A 24,936-nucleotide genomic window follows, 5' to 3' on the forward strand; every position below is an offset into this window, starting at 1 on the left:
CCTGGCTCCCAGCTGCCCGCTCTAACCACTAGACCCCCTGAGCCAGGGATAGAACTCAGGAGTCCTGACTCCCAACCCCGCCCCCAACTCCACGCCCTTCCCACTTCTGGCTGTAACCTGACCCCAGTGACACAAACTCAGGCCAAGGATAATAGGATTTATTACGGATGGGGGCACACTGGGGTGGGGGGGGTAGGATGTTTGGGGGGCATGTTGCCTGCCGTGGCCCCCGCTCTTCATACACACAGGGGCGGCTCCAGGCACCAGCGCAGCAAGCGTGTGCCCGGGGCGGCAAGCCGCGGGGGGCGGTCTGCCTGTCCCTGCGAGGGCGGCAGTCGGGCTGCCTTCGGCGGCATGCCTGCGGGAGGTCCACTGGTCCTGCGGCTTCGGCGGCAATTCGGCGATGGGTACGCGGAAGCCGCGGAACCGGGGACCTCCCGCAGGTGCGCCGCTGAAAGCTGCCTGCCTGCCGTGCTTGGGGCGGCAAAACACATAGAGCCGCCCCTGCGTACACATCAGGCCAAGGGGCAGTGGAGATGTGTGGGGAGAAATTGCTGCTCAGGAGGGTGTGTACTGGTGCTGGGGCCAACCTGTCCGTCCCCAGCGTGTAATGGGGTGGTGGGTACAGACATGGGGGGGGGGCTGTACACAAGTGTGTCATTGGGGGGTACAGGTACTGGGGTGGCCCTGTCCTCAGCGTGTCATCGGGGGGGGGGGTACAGGCACTGGGGGGCCCTGTCCCCAGCATGTCATCGGGAGGGCCCTGTCCCCAGCGTGTCATCGGGGGGGGGTACAGGCACTGGGGGGGCCCTGTCCCCAGCATGTCATAGGGGGTCCAGGCACTGGGGGGCCCTGTCCCCAGCATGTCATAGAGGGTACAGGTACTGGGGGTTCCCTGTCCCCAGCGTGTCATCGGGGGGGTACAGGCACTGGGGGGCCCTGTCCCCAGCATGTCATGGGGGGTACAGGTACTGGGGGGGTCCCTGTCCCCAGCGTGTCATCGGGGGGGGGTACAGGCACTGGGGGGCCCTGTCCCCAGCATGTCATAGGGGGTACAGGCACTGGGGGGGCCCTGTCCCCAGCCTGGACATGCACGTGTCAGGCGCCGAGGGAATGCGGTCCAGCCCAGCTGGATGGAGCTGCCCGTGTGGGGCAGCCGAGCCCGGGGCGGGGGCAGGCCAGAGGCACCTGGGGGCACGGTGTCGGCAGCTGGCCATGGCAGAGCCATGGAAACAGTGTCTGGAGCCCTGCGGCACAGCTCCCAGAGCCCACGGGCCCCCCGCAGCCTTGGGGTCGTCCCCGGCAGCGGGGCCCAGGACGTGGGATGGGGAGCGGATCCATGGGGGCGCGGGGCCCTCCCCGAGAGCCCTGTGCTCGTGGGCTCAGCTACACTCGCTGCCTGTCTCGGCCCAGGGGCGGCGTCTCCTAGTCCCGAGTCAGGCTTCGGGGCACCGCCCGCCTGGCGGGTTCAGCTCCCACGGGCCCTGGGGCCCTGAGCCCCGCAGCTGCAATGAGAGAAAACAGGTGAGAGCCCAGGGGCGCCCCCGCCACTGACCTCTGCCCCCAGGCCCTGCCCCGGGTACCCCCCAGTGCCCATCTCACCACCACCCACCCATCACTCACCGTCTCCTCGCAGCTCCAGGCTCCCCTCCCGGGGGGGCAGGACGCAGCCTGGCCCCCCCTCCATGTTCTCGTAGGAATCGGCATCTGCGGACGGGAGCTGGGCTCAGAGCCAGGGCCTGGGGGGGCTGTTGCCCCCACTCCGCCCCCCCATACACATCTCATCTCCGGTGAGGGAGGTGGAGGGCTGAGCCCCTCCCAGCCCTTCTCCTGGGGAGCCTCCCCCTGCACCCCTGGCCCTGGGGGGGGCAGCTGGTGTGGTGGGGGCAGAAACATCTTGGGTGCATCAGGGAGAGGGCCTGGTGTGGGGGCCCCAAGGCCAGGGATGGTCCCTGCATGCTGGGTTATTGGGGTCACCCCTGGGAGGGGGGCTGGGAGATGGGGTGACCTCAGGGGTGTCAGGGTGCTGGGGTATGGGAGTGACCCAGGGAGGGGGCTCAGGGCACTAGGATATGGGGTGACCCCAGGAAGGGAGACTCGGGGGGCTGAGATATGGAGGTGACCCCAGGTAAGGGGGCTTGGTGTGCTGGGATATGCGTGTGATGAAGTGGGACTGTTAACGTTTCCTCTGAATACTGTGTGGGTGCCTCAGTTTCCCCTATGCATTTCTTAAGTCTCTAGGTGGAGGGATAAAGGCCAGTGTGCATAAATCACTGACACTCTGTCTCCCTGGCAACAAATGGCTGGGGCCCTTCCCCCCCTGCAAGGAAATAGCTAAAGGTGAACAAAGAGATCAGGTGACCTCCTGGCCCAGGAAAGAGACAAAGCCGAGAGAAGGAGGGACTGGAGGGGGTTGGAGTTTGGAGCTAACTGGGGACTGGAAGGGAGGGCAGACGGGGGTCTGCCTCACTGGGCCCCAGAATGGACCCGGCGGAGGGGTCCCGTTCGCTGGACCTACAAGCTCTGTTTTAGACCATGTTCCTGTCATCTCATAAACCTCTGTGTTACTGGCTGGCTGAGAGTCACGTCTGACTGCGAAGTGGGGGTGAAGGACCCTTTGGCTTCCCCAGGACCCACCTGGGCGGACTCGCTGTGGGAAGCGCACGGAGGGGCATATGCTGAATGCTCCCAGGAGAGACCCAGGAGGTGAAGCCGGGTGAGCTCCTTGCCGTGAAGACAGTCTGCTCCGAGGGAGAGGAGGCTCCCCAGAGTCCTGACTGGCTTTGTGGGGAGCAGTTCCAGCGCATCGCCCAGGGACTCCGTGACAACGCGGGTGACCCTGAGTGGGATATTGGGGTCTCAGCCCCGTTCCTAGAGCTCACCTTCCTCCTGGCTGCGGTCCCGGAGGCGGAGGTGCCGGGCGGGGGCTGCATACAGAGCCCCGGCCATCTCCTCATAGGCCTGGGAGCCTGTGGGGAACAAGGGGGCATCAGGGAAAGGTCAGGGGACCCTCTCGCCCCAGCCCCCCCCCCCCCCCCCCGGGAGAGCTTCCAGCCCCTCTCACCAGCAGAGCCCTCGCTGTGTCCGTCCTGCCGATCCCGCTCCGGCTCCTCACACGCACCCAGCAGCAGCATCCGCAGGTCTGGGGGCAGAGACCAGCCACTGGGTGAGGCCACACAGCACCCCCTACAGGCACCCCGGGAGCCACACACACAGCGCCCCCTACAGGCACCCCAGGATCCACACACACACACCACACCCCAGACTTCACCCCCTAAGGGCACCCTGGGATTCACCCCCACACACATACAGCACCCCCAATAGGCACCCCGGGATTCACACACACCCCCACAGAGCTCCCTAAAGGCAACCCAGGATTCACACACACACACACACACACACACACACACACACACACACAGCGCCCCCTACAGGCAACCCAGGATTCACCCTCCCCACACACAATGCCCTTATAGGCACTCTGGGATTCACACACACACACACACAGCATCCCATACAGGCACCTTGGGATTCACCCCACACACACAGCGCCCTCTACAGGCACCCCAGGATTCACACACACAGAAACACACAGCGTCCCCTACAGGCACCCCAGGTTTCACACACACACACACACACACACAGTGCCCCCTATGGGCGGTCTGGGATTCACACACACACGCACAAACACACACAGCACTCCCTATGGGCACTTCAGGATCCCCCTCCAAACACAGCGCCCCCTATAGGCATCCCGGAATCCCCCATAAACACACAGACAGTGCCCCCTACAGGCACCCTGGAATTCACCCCCCCACACACACACACACCATGCCCCCTACAGGCTCCAGGGGATTCACACACACACACAGTGCCCCCTACAGGCACCTTGGGATCCCATACACACAGTGCCCCCTACAGGCACCCCGGGACTCACCCCCCCACACACACACGCACAACGCCCCCTACAGGCTCCATGGGATTCACACACACACACAGTGCCCCTTATAGGCACCCTGAGATCCCAGACACACGCAGATCCTGGGGGGGAAGACTGACCCCGAGCCCCCCCACCCAGGGACCCCACAATCCCTGAGCCCATCACCTGTTACGAGCCGCGCAGCTCCAGGGCTCAGCGGGGCGCTGTCCTCCTCCGTGTTCTCGTAACACTCGCTGTCTGCCAACACAGGGGCAGGTCCCTGTCAGCAGCAGCCCCTGCCTGCTCCCCTCCGATGGGCTTGTGGGGCAGGGGCACCCTACTGGGGGGGGGAGGGCAAGCCCCTGGACTGCCTGGAGTGACCAGGGATCCCATTACCTGGGGCCATAGGCCAGTGTCACCAGGGGAGCCGTTACCGGGGTGATGAATGGGTTGCCAGGGGTGTTGTTACCAGGGCGATGCTCTGGACCCTGGGAAACCATTGCCCTGGGCGCGCAGATCCCCACCCACCCCCAAACCCCAGGGTGATGGGCCCCTCCCACCCTGGGGGATGCCTGGGAGTGGGGTGTGGCCTCAGGGTAGCCCCCCACCAGCACCCCACACTGTTACCTTCAGAGACCTGGTCTTCGGCCCCGGGGCTCTGGCGAGCATTTGTGTAGTGGGCAGCATCTGGGGACCGGGAGGAGGGAGACCAGTAAGTGAGAGATACAGGGAACTGGGGGTGCAGGGCAGGGGGCTCTCTCAGCCCAGGGGAGACCCCCCGAAACTCCACACTCAGCCCTGCACCCTGCCACACCACAGCCTCACCCCCCCCCCGAGACCCTGCTCTCAGCCCTGCCCCCCATTCCCCAGCCAGGACCCCGCTCTCAGCTCTGCCCCCCCATCCAAGTGCCCCCATTACCTGAAGTCCAGTTGCCTCCTGCTCTGTTCTCCTCCAGACTGTTCTCGTAGCAGGCGCCGTCTGGGGGAAGGATGGGAGGGCGTCAGGGGAGCGGATGCCCCTAAACAGGCCCTGAGCTTCGCCCCCTGTGGAGATTGCAGGCCCCAATGCAGACTAGGGCCAGAAAGACTGAGGAAGTGAGGAATGGGATACGGGGCCTTTCCCCTCTAGGGGGCGCCAGCTCCCACCCAGCCCCAGGGCAGGGACTGGCTGGCTCAGGGGGTCAGGGAATGGGACACGGGGCCGTTCCCCTTTAGGGGACGCCAGCTCCCATCTGGCCCCAGGGCAGGGATTGGCTGGCTCAGGGGAGTAGGGAATGGGACACGGGGCCGTTCCCCTTTAGGGGACGCCAGCTCCCATCCGGCCCCAGGGCAGGGACTGGCTGGCTCAGGGAGGCAGGGAATGGGACACGGGCCGTTCCCCTTTAGGGGACGCCAGCTCCCATCTGGCCCCAGGGCAGGGACTGGCTGGCTCAGGGGGCAGGGAATGGGACACGGGCCGTTCCCCTTTAGGGGACGCCAGCTCCCATCTGGCCCCAGGGCAGGGACTGGCTGGCTCAGGGAGGCAGGGAATGGGATACGGGGCCTTTCCCCTCTAGGGGACGCCAGCTCCCATCTGGCCCCAGGGCAGGGACTGGCTGGCTCAGGGGGTCAGGGAATGGGACACGGGCCGTTCCCCTTTAGGGGACGCCAGCTCCCATCTGGCCCCAGGGCAGGGACTGGCTGGCTCAGGGAGGCAGGGAATGGGACACGGGGCCGTTCCCCTTTAGGGGGCGCCGGCTCCCGTACGGCCCCAGGGCAGGGACTGGCTGGCTCAGGGGGGTCAGTCCCGTCTCATCCCCTGTGCAGTGGGTGGTGCAGGGTGAGGGTGGGGGAGCCGGGGGTGGTTTTAGGGGGGCTGTTACCGCTGGAGCCTTTGTCCCCCATGCACAGTTTCATGTCCCCATTGGTGTTTTCATAGCCATCGCCATCTGGAGCCAGGAGAGAAAAACAGAGCAGGTGACCCCAAACCATGGCCCTGGGGTGGGGGGGCAGCCCCACCCCTTCCCATCACCCTTCCCCATGCCCCCCATCCTGTCCCCTCCCAGCGCCCCCCTCCACTCCATCGCTGCCCTGTCATGCCCCCAACCCCCCTCTCTAACCCCAGCTCCCCGCCTCTCCTGCCCCCCACTCACCCTCGGGTGCTGGTTCTTCCTCACTGTCCGGGTGCTCGTACTCCTCCTCATCTGTGGGGAGAGGGGGTGTCAATGTGGGTCTTGTGCCCCCCAGTCCCTTTACTCTGGTCCCTCCCTGTGCTGAGCTGCCATCTCTCGCTCCATAGGGCCCCCTGGGGGGCAAGGATCCCCCTCCCCCATCTGTCCTTGTAGTCCCCCTGCCCCTCCCACCCACTGCACCCCATGCCAATCACTCCCCTGTCTGGCCATCACCCCATTTTGTGGCCCATGACCCCCCTTCCTGGCTCTTCCTGATTGTGGCTGGCCCCCATTGCTGCCCCCATCCCGTCTGGGCCCCCATTACCCCCCCTTTCTCCCACTGTGTGCCCCTGCCCCCTCAGTACCCCCCCAACCATTCATCTGGCTGTAGCCCCATCACAGCCTGTGACATTCTATACCTTGGGGGAGCGTCCTGTAACCCCCATATTCCTCATTTTTATCTAATTGTGATCTCACATAGAAAGCAGGCCTTGTAAGGTATCAAGGGAAAGGTTATGATCTGCTGAGAGTCATTTCTCTATCCATAGATGTGTATCTTTAGTGCATAGGAAGTTATGAGATTGTGTTGTGTGGTTGTCATAGAATCATAGAATATCAGGGTTGGAAGGGACCTCAGGTCATCTAGTCCCACCCCCTGCTCAAAGCAGGACCAATTCCCAACTAAATCATCCCAGCCAGGGCTTTGTCAAACCTGACCTTAAAAACCTCTAAGGAAGGAGATTCCACCACCTCCCTAGGGAACCCATTCCCGTGCTTCACCACCCTCCTAGTGAAAAAGTTTTTCCTAATATCCAACCTAGACCTCCCCCACTGCAACTTGAGACCATTACTCCTTGTTCTGTCATCAGGTACCACTGAGAACGTGCTGTGAGTTGGGGAATCAGCCAGATATTGGCTCCCCAGAGGCAACAGCCAGGAAAGTAACCAACACCTGGGCAGGGTGTGAAACAGCCCATCACCAGCCATTGTCTAGCAAGGGAGCTACAACGCAATGACTCACCTGCACGAGGCCCCACCAGGGGAATTGCTCAGCCTGGCCTGGGGACTCAGCAACGCCCCCAGACAGGCCTGGCCTTGTGTGTCCCAAGCCCATGGACTGAGGGTATGAACCAGACACAGGGGCCCCACGCTGGGCCTTTCTCCTCCCCCCACCTACGCTGCAAGCAACAAGGACACTCTGAAGACCCCAACTGAGGGTGAAATCTGTGTACTAGGAACTGCAATATCCAGTGAAGTGAGAAAAACTGCGTAATCTAGATGTTGCACAGTCTAATAGGGTTGAGAGTTTAGACTGTGACCTTATATTTTATTTCTTTTGGTAACTAACTCTGCCTATCACTTAATCAGGGCCGGCTCTAGGCACCAGCATTCCAAGCATGTGCTTGGGGCAGCAAAAAACCTGGAGCCGGCCCTGCACTTAATATCACTTAAAATCTATCTTTTGTAGTCAATACACTTGTTTAACTGCTTATCTTTCCCAGTGAGTTTGTGTGAAGGATTTAGTAAATCTGCTCAGATTTACAAAGGCTGGGGAACCAATTAATAAATTTGCATTGCTCGTCTTGAGCAGCGCAAGACGATATATTCCTGAGGTACAAGGCTGGGAGCTGGGAAGATTTGGCAGGTGCCTTTCTCTGCGAGATTCATGAGTGGCTCTGGGAGCATTAATGCAAGTTAGCTGGGTGTGGGGCTCCACATGCTGTTGTGCTGAGTGATCACAGCGCCTGGAGGGGGTTTGCTGCTGGTCATTAGCAAGACATTGTGAGAGACAGCCCAGGCTGGAGACAGTTCAGGGTGCACAGTGGTCCCACGGTCCCAGGCTGCACCCCGAGGATCCCGTCACACACCCCACCCCAATATGTGCCCCCATCACTCCCATCCTCCCAGTCTGTTCCCCTGCCCCCTCTCTGCACCCCACTCCTGCAGTGCTTGGAGAGCCGGGGGGCGAGGGGGGGCTGGGTTGGGGTCACCCCGGGGGGGGTCTGATACTCACCCTCTGACTCGACAGTACTGATGGGCCCCTCTGCAGGCAGTGGCCGCCCCTGCCCTCTTGCACCCGGTGCCACGTTCTCATAGGGCACTGCATCCGTCTGCCTTACACCTGGGAACACCAGAAGATGCACAGTGAGGGAAGGGCGGCATGGACGGGGGAGTCACACCAGCTGGCCTGGGCAGGAGCAGGGAGAAGGGGGTCAATGCAGCCAGATGTGGCAACTGGCCATCCCTGGGATCGAGCCCCACAAGCTCTGGAGTTGGATTGAAGCAGGGCATCAGCACGCCCCTCCCTGGGCTGACTATGGGGATGCGGCTCCCTGGGTGACTGGAGTGAGGGTACACAAGGCGAGGGGGGCTCTGCATTAAGACAATGCCTGTGATTCAGTCGCATGCCTCAGGGCTGTGGCCTGTCACTTGCAGGGTCAGGAAGGAACTTGTCCCCCTTTGGCTGGCTGGATTCTCAGTTTTATTTCACCTTCCTCTGAAGCACCAGGGACTGGCCCCACTGGGGAGGGGACACCGGGCGGGCAGGCTCTGAGGTGAGTCCCGACACACTTGGCTGGTGGGGCTGGCTCCTGTGCTCAGAGTGACCCTTTGCAGGGTCAGGAAAGATTCTTTCCCCAGGTCAGATTGGCTGGGACACTGGGGGACCATGGGCTGCTGCAGGCGTTGGGGGCACCCCAGGCTCCCCCATTCTCTGCCTGGGGCCACAACAGCTCAGCCTCCTTGGGACTAAACCACTTCAGTGCAACGGGTCCATATGGGGGGGGGGTTACAATGGGCTGTGATACGCAGGGGGTCAGGCTGATCCAATAGCCTCTTTGGGCCTTGATCGCTATGAAAATATGGGGGGGGCACTCACCTGGGGGGCAGAGTGTTCCTGTAGAGAGTGGGGAAGCAGGGGGGCAATAGGGTGTGGGGGACAGTCACCAGCTGTGTTTGAAGGGTCAGACTGTTCTTGTGGCAGGCAGGGTGTGTGTTGGGGGGCAAAAGGAGCCATTGGGGTGTTGGGGGACCCAGTGGAGGCAGGGGCCACGCACTGGGGGTGTCTGCTGGGGGCAGGATGTTCCTGTGGGGGGCAGAGGCTGGGGGTGCTGGGTAGAAGGTGTTGGGAGCAATGGCTGTTGGGGGGCTGGGTAGAAGCTGTTGGGGGGCAGTGGCTGTTGGGGGGCTGGGGGCGCTGGGTAGAAGGTGTTGGGAGCAATGGCTGTTGGGGGGCTGGGTAGAAGGTGTTGGGGGGCAGTGGCTGTTGGGGTGCTGGGTAGAAGGTGTTGGGGGGCAGTGGCTGTTGGGGGGCTGGGGGCGCTGGGTAGAAGGTGTTGGGAGCAATGGCTGTTGGGGGGCTGGGTAGAAGGTGTTGGGGGGCAGTGGCTGTTGGGGTGCTGGGTAGAAGGTGTTGGGGGGCAGTGGCTGTTGGGGGGCTGGGGGCGCTGGGTAGAAGGTGTTGGGAGCAATGGCTGTTGGTGGGCTGGGTAGAAGGTGTTGGGGGGCAGTGGCTGTTGGGGGGCTGGGGGGGCTGGGTAGAAGGTGTTGGGAGCAGTGGCTGTTGGGGGGCTGGGTAGAAGGTGTTGGGGGGCAGTGGCTGTTGGGGTGCTGGGTAGAAGGTGTTGGGGGGCAGGGGCACTCACCAGTGATGTCTGCAAGGGGCAGGACATTCCCGTAAGGGGTGTGAGCCCCGTTCCCAGTCACCTTGAAAAACCTGGAAATGGAGTAATCATCACCAGGAAATCAGAATCACAAACTCCGCACACACACCCCTGCCACTGCCAGGCAGAAACCCCGGCCCACCCTGCCCCCCACCGCTCCCAGAGACACCCCACAGACACCGCATGGGTCAGAGACATCCTGTCCCTGGCTGCCAGACACCCCAGAGCCTCCTCCAGCCAGGGACCTTCCTGCTTACAGCAGCCCCCTCCCCACAGCCCACACAGACCCCCCTTCTGGCTCCCAGAGACACCCCCATCCCGCCCGGGGCACAGACCCTCCCTCCCCACCCCAGGTAGCAGGTTCTCCCCACCCAGGTCACCTCCTGGCCGGATCCATCAGGCGTTTCCTCCTCCTCCTGGTCTGCAGGGCTGGAACCGGACAGGGCGGTGAGGGGGGCACAGGGGAGCCAGTCCCCCCCCAGCCCCCAGCCACCCCCCAGTGCCCCCAGCACCCAGTGCTCCTCCCCCACTCAGCCACCTCACTCAGCACCCCTCCTCCCAACCAGCCACTCGCCAAAACCTCCACACCCCATGCAGCACCCTCCCCCACCCAGCCAGCCCACCTCCCCCACCCAGCCAGCCCCGCTCCCGCACCCAGCACCTGTTCCACTCTGCCCCCGCCTGACCTCTGCTCCCTATGGCCAGGGTCATCACCCCAAGACTGAAGGTACCGTCTGGGGGGGAGGCGCCCCCCACAGTGGGGACCCCCTCCCCAGAGCCCTGAGGGCTGAGCCCAGTCACATCCACCCACCCCACAGCACAGAGCGGGCTGGGGAGGCAGGGCTACAAGGAGAGCCTGAGATGTGGGGCAGGGACTGGGGGTGTCCCAGCCCCCCACTCACCTCGGCGGATCTGGTAGTATCCAAACAGGGAGGCCAGGCCAATAGCAACGTATCCAAGTGCCGCAGCCCCCACGATCCAGGGCTGCCACCCTCCTGGGCAGAGACATCGTCACGGGCCTGGCCTCACCCCCCCATGTCCTCCCCATATCTCCCTCGTTACTGCCCCCCTGTACCCACCCCCACTAATTTCCCCACCCTCCTGGGCAGAGACATCGTCACAGGCCTGGCCTCACCCCCCCATGTCCTCCCCATATCTCCCTCGTTACTGCCCCCCTGTACCCACCCCCACTAATTTCCCCACCCTCCTGGGCAGAGACATCGTCACGGGCCTGGCCTCACCCCCCCATGTCCTCCCCATATCTCCCTCGCTACTGCCCCCCTGTACCCACCCCCACTAATTTCCCCACCCCTTGGGCAGAGACATCGTCACCCTCCTGCCCCACAACCCACTCTACACCCCATGGTCACTCTGCTCCCTACTTGTGCAGGCCGTGACACCCCCAGTCACTCTGCCCCCTACCTGTATGGGCTGTGCCCCCCCCGGTCACTCTGCCCCCTACCTGTGCGGGCCGTGACCCCCCCCCCCCCCGATCACTCTGCTCCCTACCTGTGCAGGCTGTGACACCCCCGGTCACTCTGCCCCCTACCTGTGCGGGCCGTGACCTCCAGCTCCACGGCGTGGCTGTGGTTGCCCCGGATGCAGCGGTAAGTCCCGGCCTGGTCGAGCGTCACTGCCGGCAGCACCAGGGCTGCCCCGGTGCCCAGGGCGAGCTGGAACATGTAGGCCCCGTGGCGCCGAGTCGCCAGTTCCACCAGCTGCTTCCATGAGCCCCCCGGGCCCAGCCGCTTCCAGGCCAGGGAGCCTTGGACCCAGGCGTCCGGCATGGAGCCATTGCAGGGGAGCCAGGCCGTGTCCCCCGCCAGCACCGAGAACGACGGCTCCCCTGCGGGGAACAGGGACGGTCAGGGCTGGGAGGGGAAGGGCCTGGGGGGTTGTAGGGCAGGAAGGCAGGAGCAGAGGGCAGAAGGCGATCGGGGTGCCGGGGTGTCAGCAGGAACTAGGGTTGCCAGGTGTCCGGTTTTCGACTGGAACACCCGGTCGAAAAGGGATCCTGGCGGCTCCGGTCAGCACCACTGACCTGGCCATTAGAAGTCCGGTTGGAGCAGGGCTGGCAGGCTCCCTGCCCGGCTTCACGCAGCTCCCAGGAGGCGGCAACATGTCCCTCGGCTCTAAGGTGCGGGGGCAGCCAAGGGGGCTCCGTGCGATACCTCCACCCCAAGCACCGACTCCGCAGCTCCCATTGGCCGGGAACTACAGCCAATGGGAGCCATGGGGGAGGTGCCTGCGGGCGCAGGCAGCACGCGGACCCCCTGTCCTCTATGCCTAGGAGCCGGAGGGACATGCCGTCTGCTTCTCCAGAGCTGCCTGATGTCAGCACCACCCGGAGCCTGCAGCCTGAACCCCATTCTGTGCTCCAACCCCCTGCCCCAGCCCAGATCCCCCCCACACACCCAAACTCCCCCCCCAGAGCCCGCACCCCCCCACACACCAACCCCCTGCCCCAGCCCGGAGCCCCCACACACACCCAAACTCCCCCCCAGAGCCCGCACCCCCCCACACACCAACCCCCTGCCCCAGCCCGGAGCCCCCCCACACACCCAAACTCCCCCCCAGAGCCCGCACCCCCACACACACCAACCCCCTGCCCCAGCCCGGAGCCCCCCACACACACCCAAACTCCCCCCCAGAGCCCGCACCTCCCCACACACCAACCCCCTGCCCCAGCCCGGAGCCCCCCCACACACACCCAAACTCACCCCCAGAGCCCGCACCTCCCCACACCCCAACCCTCTGCCCCAGCCCTGAGCCTCCTCCCGCACCCAAACTCCCCCCCAGAGCCCGCACCTCCCCACACCCCAACCCCCTGCCCCAGCCCTGAGCCCCATCCTGCACCCAAACTCCCCCCCCAGAGCCCGCACCCCCCCACACACCAACCCCCTGCCCCAGCCCGGAGCCCCCCCCCACACCCAAACTCCCCCCCAGAGCCCGCACCCCCCCACACACCAACCCCCTGCCCCAGCCCGGAGCCCCCCACACACACCCAAACTCCCCCCCAGAGCCCACACCCCCCCACACACCAACCCCCTGCCCCAGCCCTGAGCCTCCTCCCGCACCCAAACTCCCCCCCAGAGCCCACACCTCCCCACACACCAACCCCCTGCCCCAGCCCGGAGCCCCATCCCGCACCCAAACTCACCCCCAGAGCCCGCACCTCCCCACACCCCAACCCCCTGCCCCAGCCCTGAGCCTCCTCCCGCACCCAAACTCCCCCCCAGAGCCCGCACCTCCCCACACACCAACCCCCTGCCCCAGCCCTGAGCCTCCTCCCGCACCCAAACTCCCCCCCAGAGCCCGCACCCCCCCACACACCAACCCCCTGCCCCAGCCCTGAGCCTCCTCCCGCACCCAAACTCCCCCCCAGCGCCCGCACCTCCCCACACACCAACCACCTGCCCCAGCCCTGAGCCCCGTCCCGCACCCAAACTCCCCTCCAGAGCCCACAACCCGCACCCCAAACGCCTCAGCCCCACCCCACAGCCCTCACCCCCCCCTGCACCCCAACCTCCTGCCCCAGCCCGGATCCCCCTCCCACACCCAAACTCACCCCCAGAGCCCACACCTCCCCACACACCAACCCCCTGCCCCAGCCCGGAGCCCCCCACACACACCCAAACTCACCCCCAGAGCCCACACCTCCCCACACACCAACCCCCTGCCCCAGCCCGGATCCCCCACACACACCCAAACTCCCCCCCAGAGCCCGCACCTCCCCACACACCAACCCCCTGCCCCTGCCCTGAGCCCCGTCCCGCACCCAAACTCCCCCCCAGAGCCCACACCTCCCCACACACCAACCCCCTGCCCCAGCCCTGAGCCTCCTCCCGCACCCAAACTCCCCCCCAGAGCCCACACCTCCCCACACACCAACCCCCTGCCCCAGCCCGGATCCCCTCCCCACACCCAAACTCCCCCCCAGAGCCCGCACCCCCCCACACACCAACCCCCTGCCCCAGCCCGGAGCCCCCCCCACACACCCAAACTCCCCCCCAGAGCCCGCACCTCCCCACACCCCAACCCCCTGCCCCAGCCCTGAGCCTCCTCCCGCACCCAAACTCCCCCCCAGAGCCCACACCTCCCCACACACCAACCCCCTGCCCCAGCCCTGAGCCTCCTCCCGCACCCAAACTCCCCCCCAGAGCCCGCACCTCCCCACACACCAACCCCCTGCCCCAGCCCTGAGCCCCATCCTGCACCCAAACTCCCCCGCAGAGCCCGCACCCCCCCACACACCAACCCCCTGCCCCTGCCCTGAGTCCCATCCCGCACCCAAACTCCCCCCCAGAGCCCACACCTCCCCACACACCAACCCCCTGCCCCAGCCCGGATCCCCCCCACACACCCAAACTCCCCCCCAGAGCCCGCACCCCCCCCACACCAACCCCCTGCCCCAGCCCGGAGCCCCCCACACACCCAAACTCCCCCCCAGAGCCCGCACCCCCCCACACACCAACCCCCTGCCCCAGCCCGGATCCCCCACACACACCCAAACTCCCCCCCAGAGCCCGCACCCCCCCACACACCAACCCCCTGCCCCAGCCCGGAGCCCCCCACACACACCCAAACTCACCCCCAGAGCCCGCACCCCCCCACACACCAACCCCCTGCCCCAGCCCTGAGCCTCCTCCCGCACCCAAACTCCCCCCCAGAGCCCGCACCTCCCCACACACCAACCACCTGCCCCAGCCCTGAGCCCCATCCCGCACCCAAACTCCCTCCCAGAGCCCGCACCTCCCCACACACCAACCCCCTGCCCCAGCCCTGAGCCTCCTCCCGCACCCAAACTCCCCCCCAGCGCCCGCACCTCCCCACACACCAACCACCTGCCCCAGCCCTGAGCCCCGTCCCGCACCCAAACTCCCCCCCAGAGCCCGCACCTCCCCACACCCCAACCCCCTGCCCCAGCCCGGAGCCCCCCACACACACCCAAACTCCCCCCCAGAGCCCGCACCTCCCCACACACCAACCCCCTGCCCCAGCCCTGAGCCTCCTCCCGCACCCAAACTCCCCCCCAGAGCCCGCACCCCCCCACACACCAACCCCCTGCCCCAGCCCGGAGCCCCATCCCGCACCCAAACTCCCTCCCAGAGCCCGCACCTCCCCACACACCAACCCCCTGCCCCAGCCCTGAGCCTCCTCCCGCACCCAAACTCCCCCCCAGCGCCCACACCTCCCCACACACCAACCACCTGCCCCAGCCCTGAGCCCCGTCCCGCACCCAAACTCCCCCCCAGAGCCCACAACCCGCACCCCAAACGCCTCAGCCCCACCCCACAGCCCTCACCCCCCCCTGCACCCCAACCTCCTGCCCCAGCCCGGATCCCCCTCCCACACCCAAACTCCCCCCCAGAGCCCGCACCCCCCCACACACCAACCCCCTGCCCCAGCCCTGAGCCCCATCCTGCACCCAAACTCCCCCCCAGAGCCCACAACCCGCACCCCAAACGCCTCAGCCCCACCCCACAGCCCTCACCCCCCCTGCACCCCAACCCCCTGCCCCAGCCCAGATCCCCATCCCGCACCCAAACTCCCCCCCAGAGCCCGCACCCCCCCACACACCAACCACCTGCCCCAGCCCAGAGCCCCCACACACACCCAAACTCCCCCCCAGAGCCCGCACCTCCCCACACACCAACCCCCTGCCCCAGCCCGGAGCCCCATCCCGCACCCAAACTCCCCCCCAGAGCCCGCACCTCCCCACACCCCAACCCCCTGCCCCAGCCCTGAGCCTCCTCCCGCACCCAAACTCCCCCCCAGAGCCCGCACCTCCCCACACACCAACCCCCTGCCCCAGCCCTGAGCCCCATCCTGCACCCAAACTCCCCCCCAGAGCCCGCACCCCCCCACACACCAACCCCCTGCCCCTGCCCTGAGCCCCGTCCCGCACCCAAACTCCCCCCCAGAGCCCACAACCCGCACCCCAAACGCCTCAGCCCCACCCCACAGCCCTCACCCCCCCTGCACCCCAACCCCCTGCCCCAGCCCGGATCCCCCTCCCACACCCAAACTCCCCCCCAGAGCCCGCACCCCCCCACACACCAACCCCCTGCCCCAGCCCTGAGCCCCATCCCGCACCCAAACTCCCCCCCAGAGCCCGCACCCCCCCACACACACCAACCACCTGCCCCAGCCCAGAGCCCCCACACACACCCAAACTCCCCCCCAGAGCCCACACCTCCCCACACACCAACCCCCTGCCCCAGCCCAGAGCCCCCCCACACACCCAAACTCCCCCCCAGAGCCCACACCTCCCCACACACCAACCCCCTGCCCCAGCCCTGAGCCCCATCCCGCACCCAAACTCCCCCCCAGAGCCCACACCCCAATCCTCTGCTCCAGCCCTGTGCCTCCTCCCCCCCAAACTCCCCCCAGAGCCCACAATCCACACCCCAAACGCCTCAGCCCCACCCCACAGCCCTCACCCCCCCGCACCCCAATCCTCTGCTCCAGCCCTGTGCCTCCTCCCCGCCAAACTCCCCCCCAGAGCCCACAACCCGCACCCCAAACCCCTCATCCCTGACCCCAGCTGGAGCCCTCAGCCCCCCAACCCCAACCCTCTGCCCCAGCCCTGAGCCCCCCCACCCCAAACCCCTCATCCCCAGCCTTCCCCAGCCCTCACCCCCCCGCACCCAACCCTCTGCCCCAGCCCTGAGCCCCCTCCCGCACCCAAACTCCCTCCCAGAGTCCACACCCCCTCCCACACCCCAAACCCCTGCCCCAGCTCTGAGCCCCCCTACCCCAAACCCCTCATCCCCAGCCCCACTCCAGAGCCCACACACCCCCACACACACCAACTCCCTGCTCCAGCCCTGAGTCCTGCACCCCAAGCCCCTCATCTCCAGCCCCACTCCAGCGGGTGAGGGAGAGTGAGCGACGGAGGGAGGGGGAAGGAGTGAGTGTGGGGTCTCAGAGAAGGGGCAGGGGGCGGGACAAGGATGTTCAGTTTTCTGCAATCAGAAAGTCGGTAACTCTAGCCGGGGGCACCGCAGGGTCCCTCACCTCCCAGGTGCAGCTGCACAGTCCAGCTCTGGTTCCCGGCCTGGCAATGGTACCGCCCGGCGTCCCCTGACTCCAGCCCCTCGATGAGCAGGGAGCTGCCGTTGGGCTGGTGCCGAGGGCCAGCGCTGACCGACTGGTTGTTTGCATCCCTGAACCAGTCCACAGCAGTGGCATTTCCCCCGGCGCAGGGGAGCACGACCTGCCCCCCCCGGGTCCCAGAGATGTAGAGCTCCCCTGGCAGGGGTGAGAGTGAGCTCAGACTGCAGCCCAGCCCCGTGTCCACCCAGTCTCTGCCCTCTGGATCAGCCCCCAGGTCCCCTGCTGCCTGCCCCCCAAATCAGCCCCCCACTGCCTGCCCCCCTGGATCAACCCCCCACAACCTGTCCCCCAGATCAGCTCTCCTCCCTCCACTGCCTGCTCCCCAAATCAGCCCCCCACTGCCTGCCCCCCTGGATCAACCCCCCACAACCTGTCCCCCAGATCAGCTCTCCTCCCTCCACTGCCTGCCCCCCTGGATGAGTCCCCAGGTCCCCTGCTGCCTGCCCCCCAAACCCTCCCCCCATCACCTGCCCCCCTGGATCAGCCCCCCACTGCCTCACCCCCGGATCAGCCGCCCTCCCCCCACCGCCTGCCCCCCGGATCAGCCCCCAGGTCCCCTGCCGCCTGCCCCCCAAATCAGCCCCCCACTGCCTGCCTCAATGGATCAACGCCCCATCACCTGTCCCCCAGATCAGCCCCCCACTGCCTGCCCCCCTGGATCAGCCCCCCACCACCTGTCCCCCAGATCAGCCACCCTCCCCCCACCGCCTGCCCCCCTGGATCAGCCCCCCACCACCTGTCCCCTGGATCAGCCCTGCTCCCCCCACTGCCTGCCCCCTGGATCAGCTCCCAGGCCCCCTGCCGTCTGCCCCCCAAATCAGCCCCCCGCTGCCTGGCCCCCGGGATCAGCTCCCAGGCTCCCCGCCATCTGCCCCCCAAATCAGCCCCCCACAACCTGTCCCCCAGATCAGCTCTCCTCCCTCCACTGCCTGCCTCCCTGGATCAGCCCCCCACCGGCTTGCCCCCGGATCAGCCACCCTCCCCCCACCACCTGCCCCCCTGGATCAGCCCCCCACTGCCTCACCCCCAGATCAGCCACCCTCCCCCCACCGCCTGCCCCCCAGATCAGCCCCCAGGTCCCCTGCCTCCCAAATCAGCCCCCCAAATCAGCCCCCCACTGCCTGCTCCCCTGGATCAGTCCCCAGGTCCCCTGCCGCCTGCCCCCCCAAATCAGTCCCCCACCACCTGCCCCCCCAGATGAGCTCCCAGGCCCCCCGCCACCTGCCCCCCAAATCAGCCCCCTACTTACTGCCCCCCTGGATCAACCCCCCACCACCTGTCCCCCAGATCAGCCCTCCTCCCCCGACTGCCTGCCCCCCCAGGTCCCCTGCCCCCTGCCCCCCAAATCAGCCCCCCACTGCCTGCCTCAATGGATCAACGCCCCATCACCTGTCCCCCAGATCAGCCCCCCACTGCCTGCCCCCCTGGATCAGCCCCCCACCACCTGTCCCCCAGATCAGACTCCCTCCCCACACTGCCTCACCCCAGATCAGCCCCTCTCCCCCCCCCCCGCCTGCCCCCCTGGATCAGCTCCCAGGACCCGCACAAATCAGCCCCCCTGGCAACTGCCCTCTGGATCACCCCCTCCCCCTACTGCCTGCCTGTGATGAAGTGGGTGGGGTTTCTTAGTGTTTTGCATGAACAGTGTGTGCCTCAGTTTCCCTATGTGTTGCGTGTTTAACGAGGTGGGCGAGGGTTTGTTGTTACAAAGGACCAGGTATGACCTTGCCTAGCAGTTGGGACCCCAGACAGAGGCCTGGAGATGGGAGACTCTAGCAACTGGTGACCGGGTGACCAGGAGGCCCACCCCAGCTTGGCAGTCAGTCAGTTCTGGCCAGTGGGAGGACAATGGGATGAGGAAAGAGGACCCCGGTGACCTGACCAGCCGGTTCCAGCCAGAGGGGAACAGAGGATGGAGGAGAGAGGGCCCCAGTGACCTGTTTACCTGGGACCGAACACAAAGGATGGAGGAGGGGTCGAGGGGGGAGGGGATATAGGAGGCTCGGCTGGAAGGAGGGGGCTGCTGGACTCGGGGGAGACAGAATAGCCACAGCCCACCTGGATGCAGGACAGACCTAGACATAAGGTGCTGAGACTGGCTAGGCCCGAGGGCCCTGAGAACTGCCTGTGCTGGGTTCAGATGCTCAGTAAACCCTCCTGTGTGACACTGGCTGAGAGTCGCTGCAGGCTGCAGATCTGGGGGCATCGCTCCCTCTGGGCATGCGGGTCCCGGGGGTCCAGAGCCAGTGGACTCCCTGAGGGGGCCCATGGCAAGAGACAGGCGTGCTAAGGCTCAGAGAGGTGCGGCTCCAGGAGGCAGAGGGGCTTAACCCCCGAGAGAGAGTGGACACCCACGAGAAGGGCTGTCGCACTGAAGGGGGTTCCCTTCAGGGACCGTACGGGGCCAAGAGTGGGCACAATCTGTGAGTCCGTGACAATATGGTAGCAGAGGATGGTTGGCGGATGCACCCTACAGACAATTGGCTGCGAGCGCTGGCGCTTTGCAGTGAGTGGCTGCCAGGGATAAAACGAGGGAATTGAAGGAACCAGCAAGGAAAGGGTCTAGAACCATCTCCGTAAGAGGGACCTGGCACGTCTGTGCAGGGGGAGAGGGCTGAGCGTGGGGAGGCTTACCTAGGAGCAGCTGATTGCCCGGCTGGTAGAGAGTGACCAGTCCAAGGAGCAAGTTCCAGATCCCAGGGGGGCTTTTGGGATGCCCGGAGAGCCTGGGAGTAGCAGGGGGCAGTCAGGGTAGCAGCAGGAGGGCCAGATTCAGTTCCCCAGCCAGGAGGGGGTCTTCCCAACCTGGGCTCCCCCCAGTGGATGTGAAGAGATGGAAACTGGAGCTGAGAGTGCAGGAGCTGGAGCTGGAGGGGCGGAGGTTAGCTGACCGCTCGCAGTGAAAACATGAGCTGGAGGAGAGGCAGGCCAGGAGGACCAGCCACGGGGTAAGTGGGGAAGGACCCCGAGGTGCCAATTCTGCAGGAAGCCTAGATTCTGAAGTGTGCCCCGGTGTAATGGGGTGGGGGGGGGGGATATCGATTCCTCCCGCACTGCCTGTGAGGAGGCTTGTGATTTGAATCAGGTTGACCCGGCGGACAGGCACAGCTGTCTAACCCCCTGTGATGGGGTGAACAAGGCCCAACAGCCCCTTGCTGGAGCTCTCAGGATTCTGCCACTCCCATCCCAGGGAAGGAGTGGTGGAGAGATGCTCCAAGTGGCTTAGAGTGATGAAGAAGCAATTAATCAGAGGGGCTGCTGGAACGGCCAATCAGGGGCCAGGAGGGCCCTAGAAAAGGAGCTGCAGACTACAGCGGTAGTTAGTTGCTTTGTGGAGCTAGAGAAGAAAGGAGTGTGTGCCTGGCTGGATGAGCAGCGGTACCAAAGACAATCTGCTGGCAGGGACCAGGGGAGCGAGAGGTTCCTGGCTGGCAGCTAGAACTGAGTCAAAGACAATTTGCTAGCAGGGACGTGTGACGAACTGGGACTGTTCTTACTGTGGTCTTTGAATGCTGACAGGGGAGTGCAGCTAGGATAGTCTGCATTGGGGAAGGGGAGACTGACCGAAGGCGAATACCTGAGCATGTAACATGAGAACCCAGGAAGGGGTTAGAGGCCAGGTGACACCTTTGCCCGGGAAACTGAACAAAGGCTGGAGAGAGAGTTTCAGGAGCTGGCTGGTGGAATGGCTGGGAGGCAGACAGGGCTCTGACCTCCCAAGGGGGCTGTGGGGCCCTGGGACCCCAAGATGGACCTAACTGGGAGGGATCTTGTTGTCTGTGCCTGCAAGACCTGTCTTGGACTGTGTTCCTGTCATCTAAATAAACCTTCTGCTTTACTGGCTGGCTGAGAGTCATGGTGAATCACAGGAAGCCGGGGGTGCAGGGCCTTGTGTCCCCCCACACTCCGTGACAACTGGTGGCAGAGGTGGGATCTACTGCACCCCGTGGACGGCGCTTCCTGCAGTAAGTGACTGGGGAGCAATAAAACGAAGGAGGATCGACGGGGACTAGGTGTGCTGAAGAGTCAGAGAGAGACAGTTCAGGGGGCGATTAACCCCTGGGAGTGTGTGACCAGAGAGAAGGACTGTTGCAGTAACAGGGTCCCTGGGGGATCGCAGCGAGCGGTCCCGGGGTGGAGGAGTCTGCAGCTCGACCCTGGCAAAGAGGTGGTGACCTGAAGAAGGACTAGCACACTAGGGGTCCCCCGGGAATGGTGGAAAGCGGAGCGCACAGGCTGGCGAGTGGCCAGCAGGAGGATGGATGCTAAACGCCTTAAGAGTGACCTGGTGGAGCTGTGCAGGCAGAAGGGGCTGCGCATTGGGAGGTCCACCAAAGAACAGCTCATTGCCCAGCTGGAGGAGAGGGATCGCTTGGATGAACCGAGCCCTGTCCCTGAGGGAAGCCGCCCGGCGGATGCAGCGTGGGCCCTGGGGCCTGACATGGCTGGGAGGGGTCAGACTGCTGCCGAGGACATCCCGAGACCCTGCCTACCTATACCTAGGGGAGGGGTTGGGGGAAGCCCAGCGAATACCGAGGGCACCCCGACCCCGGCAGCCAGCAGGGGATCGTCCCGGCAGAGCTCCCTGTCCCTGGAACAGATACGGCTGGAATGCGAATGGGAGATAAGACGAGAAGAGCTTGAGTTAAGGATGCAAGAACTGAAGCAGGAGCGGGAAGAGAAGGAGAAACGACGTCAGCATGAGCTGGAATTGGCCAGGCTGAGGAGCAGTGGGGCCCCGGCTGCGGTGAGCGAGGGGGGACCCAAGACTGCAAAGAGCTTTGATAAGTGCTTCCTGGCCCAGCGTAAGGAGGGGGAGGACATGGATACCTTCCTGACGGCCTTTGAGAATACCTGCGAGCTGCTCCAGGTTGACCCTGCAGACAGGCTCCAGTTTCTCATTCCCTCACTGGACCCCACAGCCAGGGAGGTGTACAGCCGACTGAAAGGGGCGGAGACAGGGGACTACGAACTGTTCAAAAAGGCCCTGCTCCGCGAGTTTGGGCTGACCCCTGAGATGTGCCGGAAAAGGTTCCGGAGTCAGCGTAAAACCTGTGAGGTCACATACCTACAACTAGCCAACCGGGCGCAGGGGTATGCCCGCAAGTGGACAGCTGGGGCCCAAACTAAAGAGGACCAGCTTGACCTATTCGTACTGGAGCACGTGTATGAGCAGTGCCCATCCGACCTGAGGCGATGGTTGATGGACCAAAAGCCAGAGAACCCACAGCACACAGGCCAGCTGGCCGACAAGTTTGTGAACATTCGGGCAGGGGATAACAGGGAGGAGTCCCAAAGGAACAGGCCCGTCACAATGCAGAGAGAGAGTCACCATGGGACCTCCCAGCGGGGAAATACGGAAAACCCCCACCAAAGGGGAACATCCAGCGTCATGGCCATCCGACCCACTCGAGGGTCAGGGACAGGGCTTAACAGGGCTGAGACCGAGGCTTTGTCCCAGACACAGCAACGGGGGCCAGGCCCCGACCCCAGCAGCTGAATTCCAGATCCAGCAGCAGAAGGGTCCTGCCTGGAAGAAGCTGAGGGCCCTTGCGGGCCAGGGTGTTGCAAGATCCTGGGGGAGGATCGCAGGGAAAGATCCATGTGAGAGAAGGAACCCGCTACCGGGACAGGGCTCCCTGGGGGGAAACAAAACCTTGGGGGGATCAGGAGGCAGCTGGTGCTCCACCAGAAGTACCACTGGTGGTAGCACCTGGCTGCGCGGTACCTCTCTCTAGAGGCCAGCACACCGGGCAAAGGCTGCTGCAGAACCTTTACGGCCCAAGAAATGCACAGGGGTCCCCCCTTTCGAGTTGGTGTCTGGAAAGAGAGTGAGGGTCCCTTCGGCTTGATGAGGGGCCACTGGGAGGGGAAGACAAAAGGAAAATTCTGGGGAGAGCTCATGGAGCTCATGGGTGTGGCCAGGGAGAATCTAGCCAGGGCCCAAGGGAAGCAGAAGGGCTGGTAGGACAGCGTGCTGTTCCTATGGCACCGGGCGGTGGGAGAGGGGTTGTTGTTGGAACAAGTGTGACCTCGCCTGGCAGCCAGGACCCCGGACAATGGCCTGGCGATGGGGGGCCCTAGCGACTGGGAGAGAGGACCCCGGTGACCTGACCAGCCAGTTCCAGCCAGAGGGGAACAAAGGATGGAAGAGAGAGGGCCCCAGCGACCTGTTTACCTGGGACCGAAGACAAAGGATGAGGAGGGGCCAAAGGGGAGATGATCTTGGGGGCTCAGCTGGAAGGAGGGGGTGGCTGTACTGGGCAGGGGGAGCAGCCGGAGCCCACCTGGATGGGGGAGAGACCTAGATGTATGATGCTGAGGGAGGCCAGGCCTGAGGGGCCGGAGAGTTTCTGGTGCTGGGTTCAGACGCTCAATAAACCTGTGTTACACCGTCTGAGTCACTGCAGGCTAGAGATCAGGGGGCATCGTTCCCTCTGGGGGTGGGGGCCCTGGGGGGTGCCAAGCGAGGGTACTGCCCGAGGGGCCCACAGCAGAGACAGGCGTGCTGAAAGCTCAGAGGTGCGGTTCCAGGAGGCAGCGGGGCCAGGGGACCTATCCCTAAGGGAGTGTGACCTTCGCAGGGGGCTGTCACGCTGAAGGGGGGCTACTCCCAGGGGCCATACAGAGCCCAGAACAGGGGGCGTTTGAGTCCCTGACACTGCCCCCCTGGATCTGCCCCCTCCCCTCTCTGGATCAGCCCCCTAACATTCCCCAAAACACTATCTGCCTCCTGGATCAGCCCCCCACATCTGCACTCTGCCCCCCACCCCACTGCCTGCCATGGCTTAGTCCCCTAGGCCAGCCCCACACCTCCAGTGCCTGCCCCCTAACTCCCCACCCCGCCCTCCAACCACCACCTTCCCCCTAGTTGTCTCCTCCATCCAGACCTTGCCCCACTGCCCTGCCCCCCAGATGAGCCCCTTGATCCCCCCGGACTCACGGTTCCCTGGCACATTGAGCAGCACGTTCCCCCCGCTGTCTCCGTCCCACTGGCAGCTGTAGACGCCTGCGTCCGCGGTGGAGACGTTGGGCAGCACCAGGGACCCCTGGGCCCCAATGCCAATCCTGGTGCGGGGGGGCAGCTCCCCCAGGGTCACGTTCAGACTTAGCAGCTCCTGGCCCCATGGGCCCCTCCACAGCCAGGAAAGTGACAGCTGAGTGGGGGGGTCCCCATACACAGCCCCGGACTCCCCACAGGGCAGGACTGCAGCCTTCAACTCTGGGAGAGAGGGGGAGAAGAGACACATAAATGGGGAACCAGCCTCCTCCCCAGCCATGGCCTCCCAGCCTCCCCCCTCAGTCACAGCCCCCCACCTTTCCCCAGTCCTGCTGTGGCCTGATCCCACAGACCAGCCCCCTCACCATGCCCCCACCCCAGCCCGGTCCAGCCACCGCCTGGCCCATCCTCCACCTGTCACAGCTCGCCAGCCTCTCCCACACGCCCCCTGGCTCCCCCAGCCCTGAGACATCACCCGGGCCCAGCCCTGGCCCAGACCCTCCCCTACTCCCCCCTTAGCCTCCTCCCAGTCTCCCTGGGCCACTGCTTCCCCCAGAACCTCCCACCTGTGGCATTGACCCGTCTGGCCGTCTCCCCCTGCCTCGGGTGGGCCCCGATCCCGGCCGCCACCACCCAGCCCAGCAGCGTCAGCAGCAGGAGGCAGTGCGGCTTGGGCGCCATCCCCTTGCCCAGTGCAATGGCCCCGCGGCGGGCGCCTGGCGAGGGGAGGGCCCCAGGGGCGGGCGGGCCCAGAGCTAGGGCTGCTATTTCCAGCAGGGCCTTGTGGTTGTGGCGGGCGGGGCCCTGGACCATGACGTTCTCGGCAGAGGGTCCCAGGGGGTAGCTGGGCCCTGCAGCTGGTGGGGAAGGGTCATGGGGTCCACAGCGGAGGGGTGTCGAGAGGGGGGGTGCAGCCCCATAGATTGGGGGTGAGTTCTCTGATCGGAGGGGTGAGGCCTGAACGCCCCTGGGATTTCCTGCCTGTGACAAGGCATCCACTGAAGGGAAAAGGAGATGGGGGCAGACCACGTCCCCTGACCCCACCTCCCTCCCACCCCACATCCCCCATCTTGTGACCACCCACCC

The 24,936-nt window shown here is 65.2% G+C and overlaps 1 protein-coding gene across 2 annotated transcripts; it reads right to left on the reverse strand.

Annotated features, from left to right (window-relative positions):
- Nucleotides 1–93: 93 nt before the first annotated feature.
- CD19 (CD19 molecule) lies at nt 94–24,727 on the reverse strand. 2 transcript variants are annotated; one of them, XM_065591052.1, is made up of 17 exons: nt 24,417–24,727; nt 23,794–24,072; nt 16,752–16,985; nt 11,281–11,577; nt 10,634–10,726; nt 10,112–10,160; nt 9,714–9,784; nt 8,084–8,191; nt 6,052–6,102; nt 5,782–5,847; nt 4,839–4,898; nt 4,547–4,606; nt 4,106–4,177; nt 3,065–3,142; nt 2,883–2,969; nt 1,624–1,707; nt 94–1,505 (listed from the first exon to the last, which is right to left on the reverse strand). In XM_065591052.1, exons 1-17 carry the CDS (start codon nt 24,661–24,663, stop codon nt 1,426–1,428), a joined length of 2,016 nt encoding a protein of 671 aa, XP_065447124.1. In that variant the 5' UTR covers nt 24,664–24,727; the 3' UTR covers nt 94–1,425. The 2 variants fall into 2 exon arrangements, with proteins under 2 accessions (XP_065447124.1, XP_065447125.1); XM_065591053.1 differs by lacking the exon at nt 1,624–1,707.
- Nucleotides 24,728–24,936: the final 209 nt, after the last annotated feature.

Source organism: Chrysemys picta, chromosome 4, assembly GCF_011386835.1.
Source record: "Chrysemys picta bellii isolate R12L10 chromosome 4, ASM1138683v2, whole genome shotgun sequence".
Lineage (NCBI taxonomy): Eukaryota > Metazoa > Chordata > Testudines > Emydidae > Chrysemys > Chrysemys picta.